Here is a 21494-nt window from a genome sequence, read left to right as displayed (position 1 = left end):
GGTGATTAGGGTTAGCACTCCCACCGCGAGCATGTAGGTACACAGCACTCTGCAGACCAAACAAACAGTCAGGGAGATACAATCTACATGAGGGGGACAATGCAAAGCATAGAGACAAGGGGCCTTGGCTTTAAAATGCCTCCGGACCACGCACTAGTAATCTCTAGGAATCTCTGTCATGGACCAGGACCCCATTGTGCTAGGCCCTGTACAAACACAGTTGCTACCTGTCTTCTCTTTAAACTCTCTAAATTAAAGGAATCTCTAGTAATGTAATGTAGGGGGGTATCCTGCTTTGGTAGAGGGATCGTCTGGAGGAACTAACGAGGTTTCACCTCTGATGTTCATGGTTCTGGGGTAGTTACATCTTCCCCCCCCCTTTTTGTCAGAGTCATGTTTTTAATAAGGGCACCTCTCGCACGATGGCGTCCTGCACGGGGAGGTCCCTAGCTATGGCCCCGCTGAGTATCGCCCCTCACCGTGCTCTCTGAGCCCTTAGCCCGTGACTCCCCAGCTCTTTGCTGCACGGCGGGGGACCCCTGGCGCGCTGGAGCCCGAGAGTCCAGCCGAACAGGTTCTGGTCCGGGGCTGGGCTAAGCCGGTTGGATGCCGGCGCCAATGTGCGCTGCAAGGGCGCAAAGCGGCCGCTGCTGCAGGGCCCGGGCGATGCCCTGTTGCCGGGTTGACTGTTAGCGCCTCTGCAGGGCGCAGATTGTGCCAAGGCGAAGGCGCCACCTCTGGCGCTCACTCCGCAGCCAGCCCCGCCCCCGCTCTCCAGTCACCCCCCCTCTCCGCTCCCCCTGGACCCGCTGCCCTGGAGACCGGTCGGGGCCCCTCCAACGGTGTCAAAACCAGCCCGGTAACGGCCATGGGCAGCCGCTGGGCCGGGCGCCGGACGGGTCTGCCAGCAAAGAGCGGGGCGGAGAGAGCCGCTGGGTCCCCAAAGCCAGAGCTAAGCTAAGGCCCCGGGTCCAGCCTGCGCCATGCGGAACCGCAGCGGCCGGAAAGCCTTTGACAGCATCTGTCCCAACAGGGTGGGTGACCTGGGCAGCCGGCTCGGCAAGAAGCCAGCCAGACTCGAGAGGAAGGTGCGCCTGGGAGACGGTCCCGCGCCGCGGAAGAGCTTTGCCAGCGCCGCTCCGGCGGCAGTTCACAGTGACCAGCCGCCCGCCACGGTAGAGCTCGGTGAGTTGTGGGGACTGCGAAACCCCTTCCCCGCTTTGTGTGGAAGCAGGAGTCCCCGGCCTTGCTCCTAGCCTCTTCTGGCCACCCGTCTGGGCAAGGACCAGGGCAAGAGCGGAAAGTGAGCGTGGAAGGGGCTGCTGCTGTCCCCTGCACCTGTCTCCTCCAACGAGCATTGATGTAAATGTCGGTTTCTCTCCCCCCCGCCCCCGCGCCCCTCAGCACTTGCCACCTCCAACGAGCATTGCTGTAAATGTCTGTTTCTCTCTCTCCCCAGCACTTGCCACCTCCAACGAGCATTGCTGTAAATGTCTGTTTCTCTCTCTCCCCAGCACTTGCCACCTACAATGAGCATTATTGTAAATGTCTGTTTCTCTCTCTCCCCAGCACTTGCCACCTACAATGAGCATTATTGTAAATGTCTGTTTCTCTCTCCCCCCCAGCACTTGCCACCTCCAACGAGCATTGCTGTAAATGTCTGTTTCTCTCCCCCCCCAGCACTTGCCACCTCCAACGAGCATTATTGTAAATGTCTGTTTCTCTCTCCCCCCCAGCACTTGCCACCTCCAACGAGCATTATTGTAAATGTCTGTTTCTCTCTCCCCCCCAGCACTTGCCACCTCCAACGAGCATTGCTGTAAATGTCTGTTTCTCTCTCCCCCCCAGCACTTGCCACCTCCAACGAGCATTGCTGTAAATGTCTGTTTCTCTCCCCCCCCAGCACTTGCCACCTACAATGAGCATTGCTGTAAATGTCTGTTTCTCTCCCCCCCCCCCCAGCACTTGCCACCTACAATGAGCATTGTTGTAAATGTCTGTTTCTCTTCCCTCCACCCCAGCACTTGCTACTATCGACTGGCAAGATTTAGCAGACTGCACCTCGGTCTTTCAGCAGGAGACTTCTAGTGTTGCAGCTGCCCCGCAGGTAACTGAGTCTTCCGCTCCCCATTTGACACCCTCTCGCCTCCCCGGACACCCCCCCACGAGGCAGTCTCTGAGTCTCCCCGCGTTAATTCAGATGCACTTGTTCCTCAACTTCATCTGAAGCACGGGCGTTCGCAATGGAAGAAGAGGCATTTCCACGCACGTTCGAGCCGCTTCTCTTACCTCCTTCCTCGCTCTTCTCAGGCAAGCTGCGGTTAACCAGCCTTTAAACGAACGGGCAGGTAGCTAGGACTGCTACTTGCTATAGCCAATCCGTTCCGAAATGCGCGATGGGTGGGGTTTGTAAACTCCAGCTGAGAAAAGATCAAGCCGCCCTGGCATTCTGGTAGATATCAGTGCCAGCGGGGGATGAGTCTCTGAATATGCTGAAGTGCTTGCCCTTTAACTCCCTTTGGCAATTCTCCTGCTGACTTCTGGGGTAGTTCATAAAGGTTAAGACGTAGCCATCTTCCCAAAGCACCCCAAGGAGTCCTTGATTCCCTGGCTGCTGCAAAGAGAGGGGAGCTGCTTAATGAGCTCGCTGTGCATTCCGTTTGGAAGTATCACCTGCAGGTCAGTCATGCCCCGAACAGCAGGCTCTGCACGTGCAGCAAGGCGATCCTATGGACAAGCCAACAGGGATCAAGCGATTATTGCTTTGCAAACCCAGAGTCAGACAGGACCCTCTTCCCCCTGGTTCCAGCTCGGAACAGGTGCTGACGGTTCATAGAACGCTGCCGGCTCCAGGCTCTGCTTCATCCCCGGGCTCTCCCTTCTGCCCCACCCTCTCCCGTTGCAGCAGATGGGTTGGTTTAGGGACGACTAGCAGCTGTAGGCTGTGTGACGAAGACAAAGGACCCAGTGCGGGAATTGGAGAAGGGGGCACTCAGTGCCTATGCTCTGGAAACAGCTAGCTACTACAGACAGACATTGGCCTCTTTCTTACTCATCCTGGTGCGGGTATGGAGCATACTCCAAAGCCTGTTGCAATCAGTGGAAATACTCCCAGTGACACCAGTGAGCGTTGGATCTGGCCCATTCAGGCCCTCTAGAGAGTAAGGCAGAAACCTCTAACACAGCGGTTCGCAAACTTCATTGCGTGGGGACCCCCTTCGACAACAAAAATTACTACACTAACCCACAACAGGGCCTGAAGTCCGAGCCCACCCGAGCCCCACTGCCCTGGCGGGAGAAGCAAAGCTGAAGCCCAAAGGCTTCTGCCCTGGGTGGGGGCCATGTGACCTTAGCCCTGAGCGGTGGGGCTTGGGCTTCAGGGCCAACACCAGCCTTGGTGACCCCATTAAAATGAGGTTGCGATCTACAGTTTGAGAACCCCTGCTCTAACAGTAGATGAACAGTCTTGGGTTTCAAAAGGGTCAGAAATCAGCCACTCCTAAGGCTGAGCTGAGACTCTTCCTGAAATGGGATAAGAAATGTATAAATCAAAACAAATACTGCCTAGCATTTTGGAAGCAATCCACAGACAGGGGTAGGTGGAGGGCTAGTAGGAACCTCTACTCTCTATTGTATCTGTTTATTTGTCTTAGAGTTTCTATTTTTAAGTTTACTCCAAGCCATTCAGCCCTGCTAGTTTATGCCACCACCTCTTTCCTCACATGATTGTCGTGCGGGGTGGGGGGAGGCCGTGTCTCTTGCAATGTTTGTACCACTCCTAGCATAATGGGGATTTGATTGTGATTGGGGCCTCTGGATGCTATTGGAATAATATAATCATACCTAGCTCTTCTAAGGGAGTTTTCATCAGTAGAGCTCAGAGTGTGTTACAGAGGAGGTCAGTATCATTATCCCCATTTTACAGATAGGGAAACTGAGGCACAGGGCAGGGACGTGATTTGCCCAAGGTCACCCAGCAGGCCAATAGCAAAGCAAGGAATAGAACCTAGGTCTCCTGAGTCCCAGTCCAGTGCTCTATCTACTAGGCACTAATAAAATGAATGAAAAATCCTACACTACTGTTTCAAAGCTCCCTGCATTAGCTACACCATTTGAAAAGTTTTGCAGCATGCACTTTTTTCAAGCTGAGCTGAATTACAGAGCCTGTGTGAATAGGCATTTGGCTCAATAGCGCTTTGCCCCTTTACTTGTCAAAACACTCCCTTTTGGGGGATTGAAATGAAGATAAAATTACTGGGGTTCACTCCAAAAGTGCGGGAGATCAGAAAAAGATAACTGGTACAGATGTAGGAAAAGGGGTTATTGAAAGCAGTGCTTGCTCACTGAGGGTGAGTGATGCTGTTGTTATAGTACAGAACCACTAGGAGACAGGAGATCTGAGTTCTAGTCTGTCATTCCCAGCTGTGACACAGACATCTCTTTGCAGGTCACTTACCCTTGCTGAGTTTCAGTTCCCCCATCTGTAAAATGGGCACAATTTCTATCCAAGGCCCACTATATCTCTCCCTCCTTATGTTGCTCTCTTGAGAGGGGTTATTCTTTATTGTGTATCTTGTGTGAACGGGGCTATTCTGCAGCCCTCATTGTCGGGGCAAGGCTTGCTGAAAGAGAGACACTTTTGCACTGCACCTTAAAAGTGACACATATTGCTTTCATCCTGATCTCCATTTCTAAGGAGGGTCTCCTACCACAAGAATCTTGTCCCTAGGTCATGTCTTTCTATGTATTTATGATACACCCAATGACTTTGGTGTCCAGACCAATAAAGCTAGGCTCTGAGGTTCATTAATAGTAGCATCCCTCTTGATCACAGCTGATGGGTGATGGAAAGGGAGATGGCTTCAAAGATAGCTAGACCCAACCCCATTCAGGCCTTGAAAGATTAGGATGAGGACCTTTACCTGGATCCAGAATCTGAGAATGAGAGCAAAGTGGTATGTCCTGGTTGCTCTGTTTTAGCTAGAAGTCTGGCTGCTGCATGTTTAAAAGATTAATACATAAGATCTGAAACAAAAATGGGAAATGCATACATGACAGACACATATACAGCTAGCTGTGTCCTCTGCAGTACCAGCTGAATCTGAGAGGGAGGATGCCAGAGAACACAGGTGGGGCTTTTGTTGTGTCTGGAGCTTTCCTTTGTGTAGTGGAGCTGACAAATGGATGGCAGATTGAATGTAGGAAGAAGAAATTTTAAAAAGGTGTAACCACACTGCACACAATCCTCTCTGCCATACAGTTTCCTTTGAAAGCACTCGGTAGGGAAATTCTCCATACAACATGAGCTGAATTACGGTACACATTTTTTGCACAATTTCCTTTCCCCTCGGTGTAGTCAATACCGGCGTGCAATTGCACACAAGCTAAGTTCATGTTTTAAAGGACTGTTATTTGCCAGGATGCTCTTTGTCCACACTGTGCTTCTGTCCACGATCACAGATGTACTGTTCAGACAGAATGCTATATGGGGTGCACAAGAAAGTGCGTTTTCCTCCATCCATCCAAAATCAGGAGAAAGAGAGAGAGTGAGAGAGAGAGAGAGAGTGGAAGAGAGGAGAAGAACGGTGAAGGAATGAAGCGATCCGTAGGAAGGCAGGAGGCTCTCTGGGGACAGACACCTGCCTGGGCGCACAGTATCTAAGAGCGAGGTGTGGGAGAAATGCTGTTGTAGCAGAAGCGCCCGGGTTAATCTTTCACTGACTCTGGAGGAATGCCCAGGCTGGCCGAATATGGTTGGCTCGTGTTGCTAACCAATGAGAATAGAGTAAGCACCCTATATGGGGGGCCGCGGGGCAGGCAGGCTGTAGCAACGCGTGCCACCGGGGTTGGCCGCATCCGAGGGACTCGGCAGAGTTGGCCAAAGCCTCTAACCTGGTTAACGGATCAGAGGTTTCCCAATTACCAGTCACCTGCCACATTCACCTTTATACTGGTAGAGACACTAAGCGCTGCGCATCAGCCATTACCCTGACCATGGCAGTACAAGCTTGCCCTTTCCAGGGTCCAGCTTGGGGGCTAGAGTTCCAGGTATGTGAGTGCGCACAACAGAGCGTGTGCACACCGGCAAGCGAAGCGAAGCAGCGCCGGAGACCCGCCATTAGTGTGTGGGCAGATCTGATTGGCGAATCTGAATGCACTGATTAACTTGTATGTTTCCTTTACATGTTTCAGAGCCACTGCTTGCAACCTGAACCCGAGTTCGACTTCCAGGAGTTCAGAGATGCTGTCGATAGTTTTATATGTGGCAAGTACTTTTCTTATTGCATATTCACACACTTATTCATACAGAGCACCGGCTGCCTATGGTCCCCTAGCTTCAGACATTGCATTTTGGTCCCCTCAGGTGCTTTTGCCTTTTTGGGTACCAGTTTAATTTGCTATCAGTTTAGTCATTGGACATTACATAACTGAATGCACCAATCTAGCATTCGTTAAGAAAAGTTTGCACTGACATTGTTTTTTTAAATGTTGTTCCCCAAGGAACCCCCCAAGGAGATGCAAACGAAATATGCGTGTTTGGTGCATACCAATGGTGTGGTACGTTAGGGTGTCCAGACTCACACGACTGAATTAAACACCAGTTCAGATCTTTACGATTCACTGTAGTAGCAGCAAGAACTTGAGTGTCGGTGTCAGGTCTAGCAGCGAACGCGTAAAGAGATATGATGAGCTCACCCTTGTGATTTCCTCCATAGACCCATCCTCCTTAATGCCACCTCCACTGGACACGGCGGACTTCACTTTTCCTCTCGGCGACGGATCAGCCTTTAGCCCTTATATTCAACGGTCACAAAACAATCCTCTTCCGCACATGAACTTGCAAAACTCCGCGGAACAGTACTGGAAAGATGTGGCAGACCAAAACCAGAAAGCGTTAGGGGATGCACTGGTGGAAAATAATCAGGTATGAAGGTAGAACGAATCATCCTGCTCAGGTATTGCAGAGATTACTCAGACGGGGTTGCCTACGTCCTATATTCCTTCCAAACTAACTGGTCCTGGCTCGATAGCGGAGTAATCCCAATGTCACATATTGCGCACCATTGGCTAGCTCTGTTGAGCAAAGTGGTCTCCTGAACGGTCCCTAGTTACTGATCAATACTGTTTGCAAAAGTAAAGAGGCTAAATCGGTTTGTGTACGGTGTGTGCACGCTACAGCGTGTGTGAGCACGCGTGCCAGCTGTAACCTGACTTTCTACGGTAGAGGAAATGTTTGATTTCAAACTGACACCTTGTCGTTCAACAGCTGCACGTGACATTAACCCAAAAGCAGGAAGAGATCACTTCCCTGAAGGAACGAAACGTGCAGCTGAAGGAGCTAGCTAGCCAGGCGAAGCAGCTGGCCTGTGTGCTCGATGTAAGTGTTCCTCCAGGTTTCTTTCCCAAAGCACCGTCCTCGGGGTACAAAAGTGATAATGACATGCAGCGATTCCTTTCACTGCTCGAGGCTTGCAGCCCTGAGACCCCCAGGGGGCGCCCTGAGGCCGGAAACGCGGAGCCAGAGCCAAAGCTAAGCTCCCACGCGGGTGTATTGCACCTCCCCGGTCCACGCGATGCGCCCAGTGGGAGCCACAGCGATCGGTTTAAAGCAGCCAGTTGCATGTTGTTTTACCCACAGAAACTGATGATCCACCAGTCCAAGGAGGGGGCCGACGCTTTCCTTCCCAGGAGCTCAGCTAAGAGAAGCCTGGAGCAGCTGTACGCGGCCAGGCAGGAGGACTGCGCAGAAGTGGATGAAATCCTGCGGGAGATCTCAGACACCTGTAACGCGGCGCTGCAGGCTATCGATGAGCACAGAGAGGCGAAGCGCCCGCGGCTGCAGGCGGAGGCAGCACGAGCTCCGGGCAGCCAGGGCCAGGCTATTCACATGTACGGGGCGTTCAGCGGCCTGCAGACTTGCAGCAGCCGCAGCGCGGTGAACCTGAGTGACAGCGAGCTGGAGGAAGGTGTGTCTTTCAGGACCTCCATCACAGATCACGGCACGATCCGGACACTAGCTTTCCCGCAGGGAAATGCTTTCACCATCAGGACAGCCACCGGGGGCTACAAGTTTAGATGGGTTCCCAGCTGAGCCAGGAAACGATCAGCTAACTACACTGGCCAAGGTCTCCCATGAAAACTTCGCACTGCCTGTACTTGAACTTAGCACTGTTCCGCCGACCCTTGTCCCCCAAGGTGACTTCCACTTACAGGACGTTGTCTGTCGCAAAAACTGGAAGCACTTTTTTTTTTTGGTAAGGAAAAGAAGCATTTACCACAATACAGCTGTGGTGTGTTTTTTCTTTTGAAGCCATTGCTGTGACCCTTTCAACTTTTGAGCAGGTTCAGAGAGATACTCTAGATACTTAAAAAGAAAAAGAGGACTTGTGGCACCTTAGAGGCTAACCAATTTATTTGAGCATGAGCTTTGGTGGAGCTCAGGAAAGCTCATGCTCAGATAAATTGGTTAGTCTCTAAGGTGCCACAAGTCCTCTTTTTCCTTTTGCGGATACAGACTAACACGGCTGCTACTCTGAAACCTGTCATTATGCTAGATACTTAAAGGGACACTATCCATGTGGATTTTTTTAAAACCCTGTAAATAGTGTGAGCCTTGAAACTTTTTTTTAAAAAAATTCAAATGTGAATAAGGGGTTCTCTGCTCCCCTGTTGATGGTTACGAGCGTCTTTTCAGCCACCAGCTAACTACACAAGGGGAAACAGCAAAACTGACTGTACACACAACTAGTCAAATACACACCCCAAACGAACTGGGGGGGGGGGGGACATATGCCGCAGCAACTTCCCTCACTTCTAGTGATCGTGGTAGAACAGGTAGACCATTTTCACATAGCATCGTGGCTTTCGGGTTGTTGGTGTCCCTTCACAGACATTGTTTATTAGCAGTAGTATTACTGTTCTTGAGATATCTTTGAAAGAAAGATGTTGCCTGGTTTCTCTCGCAGCAGTTTTGTTAGAAGGAATGTGAGGTAATAAAATAATGATGATCGATAGCATCTTGGGAAATGCACGCACTCTTGGAAAAAGAAAAGGAGTACTTGTGGCACCTTAGAGACTAGCATACTACACTTCACTATTACTGGAATTTTAAATCCGGGAAGTTTACAAGGTCACATTTTAGAGACTGTCTTGTATACAATTGTAAATGTATTTTTACACCTACTGTGAGCACTAAATGGTTTTGTACATTAAATTACAATGGATTTTTAAAAATAATGTCAAGTAAGCATGGTTTTGCATCAGGCATGTTCATTTACTTTGGTCTGTGAAAAAATAACAGCGTGTTCAATAACAGTAGAAGAAGAAGATCTTTCTTACCGGAACTTGTTCTGATAAAGCCTTAGGAAAAAGAGACCCTGCCTGCGAACATGCAGGAGAATTCTGTCTGGTAAAGAGAAGTGCAAACAGCAAAGTCAAAGGTTGAACTGATACCTTTAAATTGCAGGTACCTGTTGAAAGTTGTGTGGTTCGCTTGTGAACCGAACAACATTATAATTAATCTGTCATATAAGAAGTTTCCATTTCTACGGTACATAAGAGAATGAAGATCACAATCAGGGACTCCTTTGCACATTCACTGGTCCCTGTCCAGCATGGCTTAGCTGAGATTTTAAAGGCTCAAAGTCGGGAACGTCTCAGAATAGGTTACAGTATCTACCTGTTGCACAGGGCCATGCACACCGACAGAACTTTATAAATACATAGCACGATGCTGAAGGTGTGACTTGCAGACAGTACAGTTTCCTGTGAGCAATGCTTCCTCTGATCTGAGTGGCAGACTGCTCGCTAAAGTTGCTATCTTGCACCCAGAGACCTGTGGTTTTTGCAAACTACACCATTGTCCTAACAATTAGAGTAGATGTGGTCTCCTGCATTTAATGCGAAGGAATCGCAAATGTGACCCTAGGACGGTTAATCGCGTCTTGGGTACTGCGGTTTTTCAGGCACCTCTGGAACTATGGGGACTCAATGCTGGCACAATTCCAATCCGGTTCCCTCCTCAAGGGAAGCACTTTGCCATCCGAACTGGGAACAGTGATGGCTCTGCTTTGGGCAGCAGAGGCAGAATCTGCTACACCTGTTTGCAATGTGTTTAGACATCACTGTTACCATAATTCAGCAGGGAATACATTGATAAAACACACCAAATTGCATCAAAATCTCCAGCCTCCTCCCTCCATGTTTTTATTAAAATAAACACAAAGCATACCAGGTAAATACATAATTTCATACTCAATATTTATTCGTAAAAGATAAGAAGGGCCAAATGAAAAGCTTTTAATTCTATACATAAGACACAACAATGTAATAATAAACTCCCCAGACTACAAGCAAGTGATGTTTATTGCTCTTTTGAATTGGCCCAGAGATAACAATACTCTTTTATCCACTTATTTTGTTTTTTAATACTTGTTACAGAGTTTCCATCAAACCAGTCCAAATGTGATGAGATGGCTGGGCAGATGTGAAGGTCTTTTAAGCATTGTCAATATTTTGAATTCAACTGCTTTGTCTTCCATGACTTTATTTCCACCTGCTCCTACCATTCTGATACAGTGCATTGTGACATCGTCTTCTTCTCAAACAGGTTTAAAAGTAGAAGTGTAGGTCTTCAACTGGCAATGCTACAAGAGAAGGCAGGAACTCAACTCCTTTCCCTCAGCTTCCCTGTTTTGGGCTCAGTCTATTAATTTCCTATTTGGGGTCAGCCATGCTGTCCGTCTAATGGAAAAGTTCCCCAGGTCTCTGAATCATTTTTCCATGTTGTCCTTCTGGTGGTTCCAGGTCTTTGCGGTTAATTAGATCAAGCCAGATTCCCACTAAGATTATGACAGTAGCATCATCAGGCCCTGATTCTCTGGTGTGGCTGAAGGGCACTTGATACAAATCTACAGGGGTATGTGTTTGCACAGGTACTTTAAAGCCACCTTTCTGTCTTCTGATCCCATACAGGGATTATCCAGGAACTGGGCCAGACCCTAGCACAAATGGGAACTGCTTGAGAGCAATTCTCACCTATACCAGCTGCCAGCAGCGCTCCCATGCCCATTCTGGCAGCGTGTGGCATTGAGGCATCAGGGAGCCAACCCAACCAGCACCTGGATGTGGGGTGGGGGTGGCTGAGAAGTCATTACAGTGGGTTTACATCATCAAGGATTCCTAGATATGTTGGGAATCCTCCTGTGTCCAGGTAGATTGGCCTTTGGGCTGTGCTGGTGCACAGGGCAGGATCTAGTCCATAATGGCCCTGAGAGTTGCACCACGAGTCACTGAGAAGTTGATGCATCTACTTTCTTTTTTAAATTAACCAACCATCAGGTTGATGGTGGCTGCAGAGGAATTTTTGAACTTCTGCAATGTGTGTTAGGACATTGGTGTCATTTCTTTCTCAGTGAGCTTTAAATAGTTTGCCCCTCTGTCAGAAGTTTATTATGAATGCATCCAGGAAGTAGCTTCATCTTTTTCATTTTATTTTTGTTGTTTGAGCAAAAGATTATCTTGTCCTACTTTTCCTGTTTATTCTTGGATGGCATCTTCAGAAACTTGGACACTATATTAGGAAGTTTCCTTGTCAGATATAGCATCAACAGCATTAAGTAGGAATATATTTTTTCCTGCATGGATGTTTGTAGCCATTAGTGGGTCTTTTCTCACATTCAGACAAACATTTTGCATTGGTGTCAATGTGGATTTTTCCATTTTTTTCTTTAAAATTGCCCTGTTTATTAATTAACCTGCAACATCAAGTGAATTTAAATTTGCCTGGAGGAGTAAACCCAGGGTGAAATGCTGCAGTCCTTTGTTTGGATGCTTCATTTTGTGCTACACTGAAAATGATAGCATAAGCCCAGTGGCCTGAAGGCCCACAGAATTGAGAGATCGCTATTGTTTTTAATTATTGGTGAAATGGGACAAGAAGGAGCAGCACAGAGTTGCTTAAGATTTGCAGATGGGCAGGGGCTCCACTGGCAAGGGAGCCCCTCTGCTAGCACTTGTTGGAGAGCAAGGGGAATGAACAGGGTGGGCCTAGCCTCATTTGCATTTCAGTTTTGTGTGATGGTTTGAGGTATTTTGCTTAAAATACAGATACGTGTTGAATTTGAGGGGGAATAAAATTCAGGTGACCCTGTTGGGATATGAAAGGGCAAAGGATCTACAGCACAGGTGACTGTGGTCAGCCTGACCAACACTACAGTCAGGCAGAGGTGGTTAAGGGAGGCTGAACAAGTTTAAAAGAAAGAGGATAAAACTTCTATTTGCTGGGGATGAGGACCTTTCTGGTGAGGACTCTATTATGGGTTCTTGATCCCAGTGGTGGCAGGTGACTTTTGACAGGTGAAGTACAAACCATAACATAGTTATCTTTAGCCCTATCCCCACCCAATGTATAGTTTAATAGCTATTAAAAACTTACTTTATTTATTGTGAAGAAACAGCAGGTGGGCCGTAGAGCTGCCATCGTTGGCTCCTTGTATGCATGCACAGGGCCTGCGCAAGGTGCAGGCTCCATCCTGGCCCCCTACAAACACCCTGCAGCCCAGGCTTACCTGTTACAATCCTGCCATAGCCTCACCAAGCAGTGATTACCATAGTGATGCCCCTATAAAGCAACTCTTGGGTATGGTAAATTGCCAAGGCAGCTCTGTGAGGCACTTTAGCTATACCAAGATTTCAGCCTCAGCAGCACTGTGTTCTTCAAAGTTTCTGCTGGTGTTGAGCTTTGGTGCTAGAGAGAGTGAGTTGTGACACTTTAATCAAATCACCATTTGTTCTCAAATCTGTATATATTTATGAATTAAATAAAAAAGAATATGTACAATGTATTTTGTAGCTTTTGGGAATTCTTGGTTAGGCTCTGCCTCACTTGCCTGGCTGACGAGCTGCCCCTGCTTGGTACCATTGATCTTTCTCTAAAAAGATGAACAGCAGCAGTCGTGAGACAATGGAGAGTGCAGAGTGGTGGCAGCTTGGGGAGAAGCTGCAGAGAGAGCAGCAGCCTACCTAAGTCATTCCAGCTGGGTCAGGTGCTACAGCCCAGACATCACTGACATTGGACTTCTCCAACCCTAGACAGCAAACTGTGAGTGGGGAGCTGGGGAGGAGGGAAGCAGCTAGAAGATACTTAGACTAACATGCTTGACTTGGCCATCTATGTAGATACAATCACTATCTAATCTATCTATCTAAATTCCAGATAGGACTAAAGAAGTGAGTGTATTATTCTAGGTGTGGTCTCTCCAGAGTATGTTTCTATAAAGTCAGTGCACATCTAAAAAATGTCATTGCAGTTCTGGGAATCACTGCACTTTCAAGCTCTGAAGTGTGCTGGTGTAACCCATGTGCCTAATAGGGAGATATCTCTTTAAGAGACCCATTTGGGGGAGATAGGAGTGAGTTGTGTCTGGGTCATTGTTGCTAGGCAGATTTAGCACTCCACATCCAGAAGCTTCTGGAATTGGGTGTGGTAGTTTTGGGTCTGCTCCAATAGGTTCCCTGTTGCTGAGGTCAGACTCCATGAGGGCAAGCAGTCAGGGCAGCTGCTTTACTAAGAGCCATGTTTCCTGTGTGAGTTGGGAGAAGCTGAGCCCAGGAGCAGAAAGCAGGCTGTTGTCCCTAACTCAGAAGTGTTTTGCAGCCGGGTTTTCTTTAAATCTATACACTTGTGACTTAACTGAGTGGTTGGTAAATCAGTCAGCTGACTGGCTAGCAGTGATTTCAGCAGAGGAAGCATCTGCACGGATTCCAACTGAAGATTCCTATGAGCAAGTGGAGGGAAGAGGTTGTTTTAGACTCAGCAAACTGTATAGATTTGGTGATCAAAGACTCTAACTGAGACTTAGGGTACATCTTCACTACCCGCTGGATCGGCAGGTAGCGATCAATCTATTGGGGATCGATTTATCGCATCTGGTCTAGACGCAATAAATCGACCCCCGAATTGACACCGGTACTCCACCTCGGCCGGAGGAGTAAGCGGAGTCGATGGGCGAGCCGCTGCGGTTGACTTGCCGCCATGAGGACCGCCAGGTAAGTCGAACTAAGATATTTCGACTTCAGCTACGTGAATAGCATAGCTGAAGTTACGTATCTTAGTTCAACCCCCCACCCCCCCAGTGTAGCCCAGGTCTAAGGTGAACTAAACCTAAGCATTTGGGAACTCTTAGTTTCTTCTCACTGTGTTTCTGTGGGGACTGAACTGTTCAGGTTTTAATTTGTTTTCTTTATTTATGTTTAAGTATAACTGTGAAGATAATGGCTGTGAGTTATAACAGTCATATTATGCTGTAAAATTAGATTATTGTTTGTTTCTTTATCATAAGATTTATAAAGTTATTTAATTAAATTCATTTCTTTAGTTCCTTTTGGGACTTGAATGTGGGGAGGTTGACCCTGTGCAATCCTTGCTGAGAATCCTTAGAGACTGAACTCTGGGTCTCCAGCTACTTTTCTATAGGAGTTGGGGTTTTTTTTTAGGCACTGGAGAAGGGCAATGAAGTGAACTCTAGCCCACCCAAAGGTTGCACTGGGAGGCATTGCTAAGGGACATGGCTGGAGGCATTTTTTGAACTATTACCTCTTTCCTCTCAGAATTGTTGTCCATCTCCCAGTGGCTTGGGGTAGCAGTGCTTCACACACAGTCTGTTCTATCCTCTCCTCCTCTGTTGTCTTCTCTTTCTACTGCAATGAATGGAGGAGGGGGGAGTTCTGCATTCAGAGCATTCATTCTCCATTCCAATATTAAGTACGTTGGGACAGGTTCTTAGGTTTTTTCCTCAGGGAAAACTCTCGTTGACTTCACTGGAAATTTTGCCTGAGTATGGACGAAAGCCATTTCTACACTACAAACTTTGGTCAACACAAGTTACATTGGCATAAAGCTGTCACAATTAGTAGATTGCTTGTGTACGTGCAAACTTGGCTTCTGTGTCAGCACTGCTCATACTCACCAGGAGTATTTGTGTAAATGCACAGGGTGGTGCACCATGGGTAGGTATTCCAGTGTGCAACCCGCCACTGTCAGGTGCAATGTCTTTTGGGAAGTTTTGGCAATGTATGGTGGGGCAGAAATGAGTTGCACAGGGATTACAGGGAGCAAGGGCTCAATGTCCCAGCATGCAACTGTCTCCATCCCATAATGTCATCTATAGCCCATAATTTCTGTGCCTTTAAAAAAATCTCATGTATCTGCACAGCCCTTCTCACTGTCCACTATCTCTGACAGAAGCAAGAAGCCTGCACAACTTTGTGCTATTGTCATGTATGTTGCAAGCACAGGACACATAAGAACATAAGAATGGCCACACTGGGTCAGACCAAAGGTCCATCCAGCCCACTACCTGTCTACCAACAGTGGCCAATGCCAGGTGCCCCAGAGGGAGTGAACCTTACAGGTAATGATCAAGTGATCTCTCTCCTGCCATCCATCTCCACCCTCTGACAAACAGAGGCTAGGGACACAATTCCTTACCCATCCTGGCTAATAACCATTAATGGACTTAACCTCCATGAATTCATCCAGCTATCTTTTAAACCCTGTTTTAAACATGATCTTCTCATATTTGCAGATCCTGTTTGAAACATGATCTTCTGGTATTTGCAGACCCATAAGAAGAACTGAATCAGTGGGGAACATGATGATTTCTTGGAGGACAGACTGCTGTGGGACATAGTGAGACCCAATTCAAGGTTGTTGTTGGAATTCAGGTTGCAGCTGTGGATGGTGGAGTGCCACCTCTGGGCCTGAGAAATGAGCAGTGCCTGGTGGAATCACATCATAATACAGGCTCGAGATGATGAGCAGTGGCTGCAGAACTTTCAGATGCACAAGGCCACATTCCTGGATCTGTGTGCTGAGCTCCTCCTAGCCCTCCAGCACAGAGACACCAGAATGTGAACAGCACTGATAGTGGAGAAGTGAGTGGTGATCGTAGTGTGGAAATCTGCAATGCCAGATTGCTACTGGTCAGCGGGACATCATTTTGGAGATGGAAAATCCACTGCAGGAGCTGTTGTTATGCACATGCACAGGACCATTAATCATTTCCTGCTACCAAGGACTGTGACTTTCAGCAATGTGCAGGACATAGTGGATGGATTTGCAGCAATGGGGTTCCCGAACTGTGGTGGAGCAATAGATGGTATTCATATCCCTATTTTGGTAGGGAGGTGCTGTAATGGAGTTTTCCATGGACTGCAAAGGGAGGCGAGCCCATGATTGTTGAACCTGTAGGTCTACATGTCTGGCAGCAAACATAGATGCTGAAGAGATGCCCCGTTATGCCTTGGTGCACCTCCCTCTCCTTTTCCTGCTGAGACTCCTGGGCCTTTCGTCTGTCCACTCTTTCCTTATCTAGGCTGTCTCCAGTGTTAACCTTCCAGGCCCTTTGCTCATGGTCTGATGCAGCACTGGCTTGCAGGATCTCACTGAACACGTCATCCTGAGTCCTCTTCTTTCTCCTCCTCATCTGGCTCAAATGTTCTCCAAGTGCGGAGGGGGAACCCCTCAAGACCGCAATGGCAGCAGCTGGAGATAAAACACATTTTCAGTATAGTCATAATGGAAAATGAACATTACAATTCAGAACTTCTGTCCCTTGCTCTCCTAAAGTTTTAAACAAGGCGTGCTTATTGATGCTTCAGCTTCAGAATGCTTGAGCCTGATGCCACTCATGACACCAGCCATGGTGAGTATGGCCTGCCAGGGGAGAGGCAAATGAGGAACAAATTGCTCGGTTGCATGAAATATGAGTCTAGGGCAATGGCACTGAATACTGGTTCCATTTTCCATAGGCGGTGGGGATTTTAGCTGATATCTCACTCCTGAAGGTAAAAAAGACAAAGAGCACAGCTGGAGGTGATGTCCCTAAGCTGCCTGGGCCCATATGCTGCTAGCCTGCTTATTGCAATGGTGCCTGCCAAAGTTACAGTTGACTGGTGTGGGAAAGTATCCTACCTCAGAGAAAGAAATAAGGCTGCCATCTCTAGAAACTTTTGGCAGAGGATTGCAGAGTATCTCCATGAACGTTTAATTGAAATCTCTCAGGAAGATTCAAGGGACATCCCTGTGTGTATATAAACAAACTACTTTCCTTCCCCACCTTGCCTACCTCTACAGGGCAATGAAAAGCAGATAATAACACTACCTCTTTGTTTCATGGCTCCCTCTTCTAGTATGAGTAAATGAATGGTAAGTCAACAGCTGTGTCCTGTTAAGTTGGGGGCGCCATCAATATATCATTGTAATGGGAAATACAATTACACACTTACCCAGGGTTCCTTCCCCTGCATCAGCCTCACCTGTTGGGATTGAGTGGACTGTGGTGGAATCTGAGAGGTCCTGGCTTGCAGCATATCTGAATCCCTCTCCAGTCACATGTCCCCCATTCTCTTCCTCCATCTCCTGGTTCTCACTGTTCATGCCAGGGGCTTGTGGCTTGGGCTCTTTGAAGGTATCCAGGGTGGTGTGCAGAGTGGTGGTGGGGTCTCCACCAAGTATGCCAGGCAGATTTTTGTAGAAAGGGCAGGTCTGCAGCTTGGCACCAGATCAACTGTTGGACTACCTGACCTTCGATATGCTTTCATGTGGCAATTCTGCTGGTCCTGGCTGTATCCCTTCTCCTGCATCACCCGTGCAATCTGTTCCTAGACATCTGTGTTTCTATGGCTGGTCCATAACTGTGCTTGCACAGTCCCTTCTCCACACAGGCCCAGGAGATCCAAGATCTCCTGTCTACTCCAAGGAGGAACATGTCCAGAGGTGAAAGTAAGCCAGTACACCCCGGTACGGCATACTGGCAAGAGCTGGTGCACCGTACCGGGATGGATTGGCTTCCCCAGGTGCAATTTAAAGGGCCTGCGGCTCCCAGCAGCAACTGGAGCCCCCGGCCCTTTAAACTGCTGCCAGAGCCCCGCTGCCGGAGCCCTGGGGTACTGGTGGTGGGGCTGGGGCAGCGATTTAAAGGGCCTGGGGAGGTAGTGGCGGCTGAGCCTTGGGCCCTTTAAATTGTCCCCAGAGCCCCGCCGCCACTTCCCCAAGGCTCCAGCAGGCTCTGGGGATGATTTAAAGGGCCCGGGGCGGTAGTGGCAGCTGGAGCCCTGGGGAAGCGGCGGCGGGGCTCCGGGGACAATTTACAGGGCCCAGGGCTCCAGCCGCTGCTACTGCCCAGGGCCCTTTAAACTGCTGCCAGAGCCCCCGGCTGCCGCTGTTACCCCGGGGAGGGGGAAGGAGGCACTTGCCAGTACAGGGTGGGCCGGGGCTTACTCTGACTTCCCCCAGCCCCGCCCCTTCCGCCCGATGCCCCACCCCTTCTGGGGGCCAGAGCCAGCCCCAGCCCAGCCCCGTACCAGTAAATCCCTAGATTTACTTTCACCCCTGAACATGTCTGGAGCATGTAGCTGGGGTGGTCAGCTGACAGTTGCACACAACAATGGAGAGCTGATGGGTGTGTTCGCCATGCTGGACAATCAGGAAAAGGAATTTTAAAAACCAGCAGGGTATTAAAGGAGAGGGGAACCCTCTGGTCTCCATGACCCCTGGGCAATAGAGTTCACAACTGTGACCAGAGCAGTCAGTGTTGGGCATTGTGAGACAGCTGCTGGAGGACTGTGAGACAAAGTAGCAGAGTGTCTACACTCACGCTGTGTCAACCTCAGTACTATGGCTCAGTGCTGCTTGGGGAGGTTGTGTTAATGTGTCGCTGTAATGAAGCACTTACATGGGTGGCAGACAAATTTAAGTGTAGACACACGCACAACTAAATTGACACAAAGCGGCTTATGTTGACCTAACTTTGTAGTGTAGACCAGGCCTAAAGCCCAAATCCTCGAAGGTATTTAGGCTCCTAATTTTCACTGAAATATCTAAACATCTTTCAGGATCTGAGCCTAAGTGAAAACTGAGACTGGATCTCAGGATTTGGCCAAAAAGGATTTACTCTTAGTAAGTGTGTGTGTGTGTTGGGTCAGGGGCCTAAGCCTCCCTCAAGGTGCCAGGACAAGCAGGGGAATTGAGAGGATGTGGTTAGGTGAGGGGTACAACATTATGGCATAACAACAACTTGTGGATGCTTCCTTTTTATGCAGTAATACAGTAACTCTATCTTGAACTAGTGACATATTGGCCTTTAGGGTTGGAGTTCTCTCATCCAGGATACATTTATAGCCTCACAAAGAGGAAACACCTTCAATTTAAGTAATCTAATTAGTTGTTACATATGAGTCTTTGTCTCAAATAGAAAAACAAGGTGGGTTTTTTTATTCCATTCAGCTGTCTGGCAGCATTCAGCTTTACCATTATTATCCAACATTTACCAACTCATATACCATAGAATTACAAACACCGTGGGAATGGAGGTTGTTCATAACTCTGAAATGTTCGTAACGCTGGACAAAATGTTATGGTTGTTCTTTCAAAAGTTTACTACTGAACATTGACTTAATATGGCTTTGAAAATTGACTATGCAGAAGAAAAATGCTGCTTTTAACCATCTTAATTTAAATGAAACAAGCATAGAAATAGTTTCCTTACCTAGTCAAATCTTTTTTTTAAGCTTCCCTTTTTTTTTTAATATATACTAGTTTACGTTTATCACAGTAGTGTAGTGTTTGTTTGTTTTTTGGTCTTTGCTGCCTGATTGTGTACTTCTAATTTTAGATGCGGTGCGTGGTTGGCCAGTCAGTTTGTAACTCTGTTGTTTGTAACGGAGGTTCTACTATAAATACTTTTTGTAATAGTATGAGGTTTCTTTCTATTAAAAAATATTCTCCCTCCACCCTCAAATTAACTGGATTGCTGTAAGGCCTTATATTGTGACAATTAGGCAGGGCCCTCCCAAGCTATTCTGGGGACCTACGGAGCCCCGCGGGGGTGTGTTTGTGTGGGGCCCCAGGCCTCTGCAGGGGTGAGGGGAGAGCGGGAGCGGCTAGCGCCAGGCCTCTGGGTGTGTGTGGGGGAGGCCTCTGTGGGGAAGGAGTGGGGGGGCTGGCCCCAGGCCTGGGGGGGGGGGGAAGCCCTAGGCCTCCGCAGGGGTGGGCTGGCTTCGGGGACAGCGGGAACCACCCTCCAGCACTCACCAGCAGCATGGCTGGGACTGGGTCTCTGCACTCCCGCCACCGGTGAGTGCAGGCCCAGCCCTGCTGGCTGCTGCAGTGCTCAGGGAAGTGGGGGCAGGGCTGGGGTGGAGCAGGGGCAGGAAGAGGCGGGGATGGGGTGGAGCAGGGGCGGGGACCCTGGGGAAGAGCCCCAAATTTCCTGGTGCCCTACGCAGCTGTGTGCTTTGCGTATGGGTAAGGATGGCCCTGAATTAGGCCCTACTGTGGCCTTGATGCATGCCTATGGAGGCCAGTTTACAGCCCAGTGAGTTGTTCTGTATAAAGCAGCCGTTGTTGGTTTTGGCTCTTCTCTTTATCGTGACTGCAGAGAAATGGAATGTTACTGACTTTCTCCCCGTTGTTTTCCTGAACATTTTTATGAAGTAAAATCGCACATAGCTCTAACAGTGGAGAAAAACAAACATTTTACAGACAGTTTAATATGACAGCAGCAGCCCTCTTCATCTTTTCTAAACATTGACTTACTCCTGGTCAGTGGCTGTTATTTACATTTTGCATTGTACATTCTTGACCAAAAGCTAAAGCTAGTGAGGTCAAAAGAGGTAACAGTTTGCTTTGGTAGAAGTGTTTCAGAGGTGTACTAGAAATAGCCTTAAAGTCTCCCTTGCACCTAGCACCTGTTCAAACTCTTACAGCTAATGACTATTTATTTTCAATATTTACTTTATACTTTGCAACAAAACAGTAGGGAAATCAGAATTAGTAAATGTCCTCAAGTTTATTCACATGGCTTGAGCTATTTTAGTAAAGAATCAGGATTGTTTAGTAGGGATTGGCATGGGCAATGCAGTTATAATTAGAAATCACTTGTTTTAAATAACAGCGTTTGGAAGTTTCGAAGCTGACTCTCTCTCTCTCTCTCTCTCAGTCCAGGAAGCTGTCACTGCAATGGTGTGAGCCTTTACTCTCTAGAGTGTATAGGAGCCCTGCGGTGTAAGTCTCTTTAAAGAAAGAACAGATGCATTTTGCCAGATATGATCTCGCCTTTTTTCCTGGTGACTGAAGGCACCAATTATGACTGAGGATACAATCCAAAGGCAGTGGAGTAGCCAAATGGAAATGGAGGCAGGATCTGAAGGCAATGGGACTGCACAGAAATAACTGAAAGCAGAGTTTAACCTGCAGAATCTTTATTACTGGTGATGAAGCACAAGTCAGAAAAACTCAGTTTAACTTTTCAATCACAGACAGAATTTGCAGGGTTAGCAATTAATACACACACACACAGACAGATATAATTTAGAAAGTCACTTTTCAGAGCCTCACTCTAAACATCTATTATCTACATTCACATGAGAATGCAGTCTTCCTACTCTTGCAGGAACTGAAGGATACAACATGCATGTAATATACATGTTTC

General features: G+C 48.1%; 1 protein-coding gene across 3 annotated transcripts; it reads left to right on the top strand.

The window, feature by feature from the left end:
- The first annotated feature begins 871 nt into the window (after positions 1–871).
- MCIDAS (multiciliate differentiation and DNA synthesis associated cell cycle protein) lies at positions 872–8421 on the top strand. 3 transcript variants are annotated; one of them, XM_084627779.1, is made up of 6 exons: positions 872–1185; positions 2022–2107; positions 6193–6265; positions 6717–6925; positions 7268–7378; positions 7640–8421. In XM_084627779.1, exons 1-6 carry the CDS (start codon positions 984–986, stop codon positions 8090–8092), a joined length of 1134 nt encoding a protein of 377 aa, XP_084483905.1. In that variant the 5' UTR covers positions 872–983; the 3' UTR covers positions 8093–8421. The 3 variants fall into 3 exon arrangements, with proteins under 3 accessions (XP_084483905.1, XP_084483903.1, XP_084483904.1); XM_084627777.1 differs by having other exon boundaries at positions 7268–8421; XM_084627778.1 differs by lacking the exons at positions 872–1185; positions 2022–2107 and adding an exon at positions 5906–6048 and having other exon boundaries at positions 7268–8421.
- The last annotated feature ends 13073 nt before the right edge of the window (positions 8422–21494 follow it).

Source organism: Lepidochelys olivacea, assembly GCF_965140295.1.
Source record: "Lepidochelys olivacea isolate rLepOli2 genome assembly, chromosome: 5".
NCBI classification, from domain to species: domain Eukaryota; kingdom Metazoa; phylum Chordata; order Testudines; family Cheloniidae; genus Lepidochelys; species Lepidochelys olivacea.
This window is presented reverse-complemented; position numbering and strand designations above follow the sequence as displayed.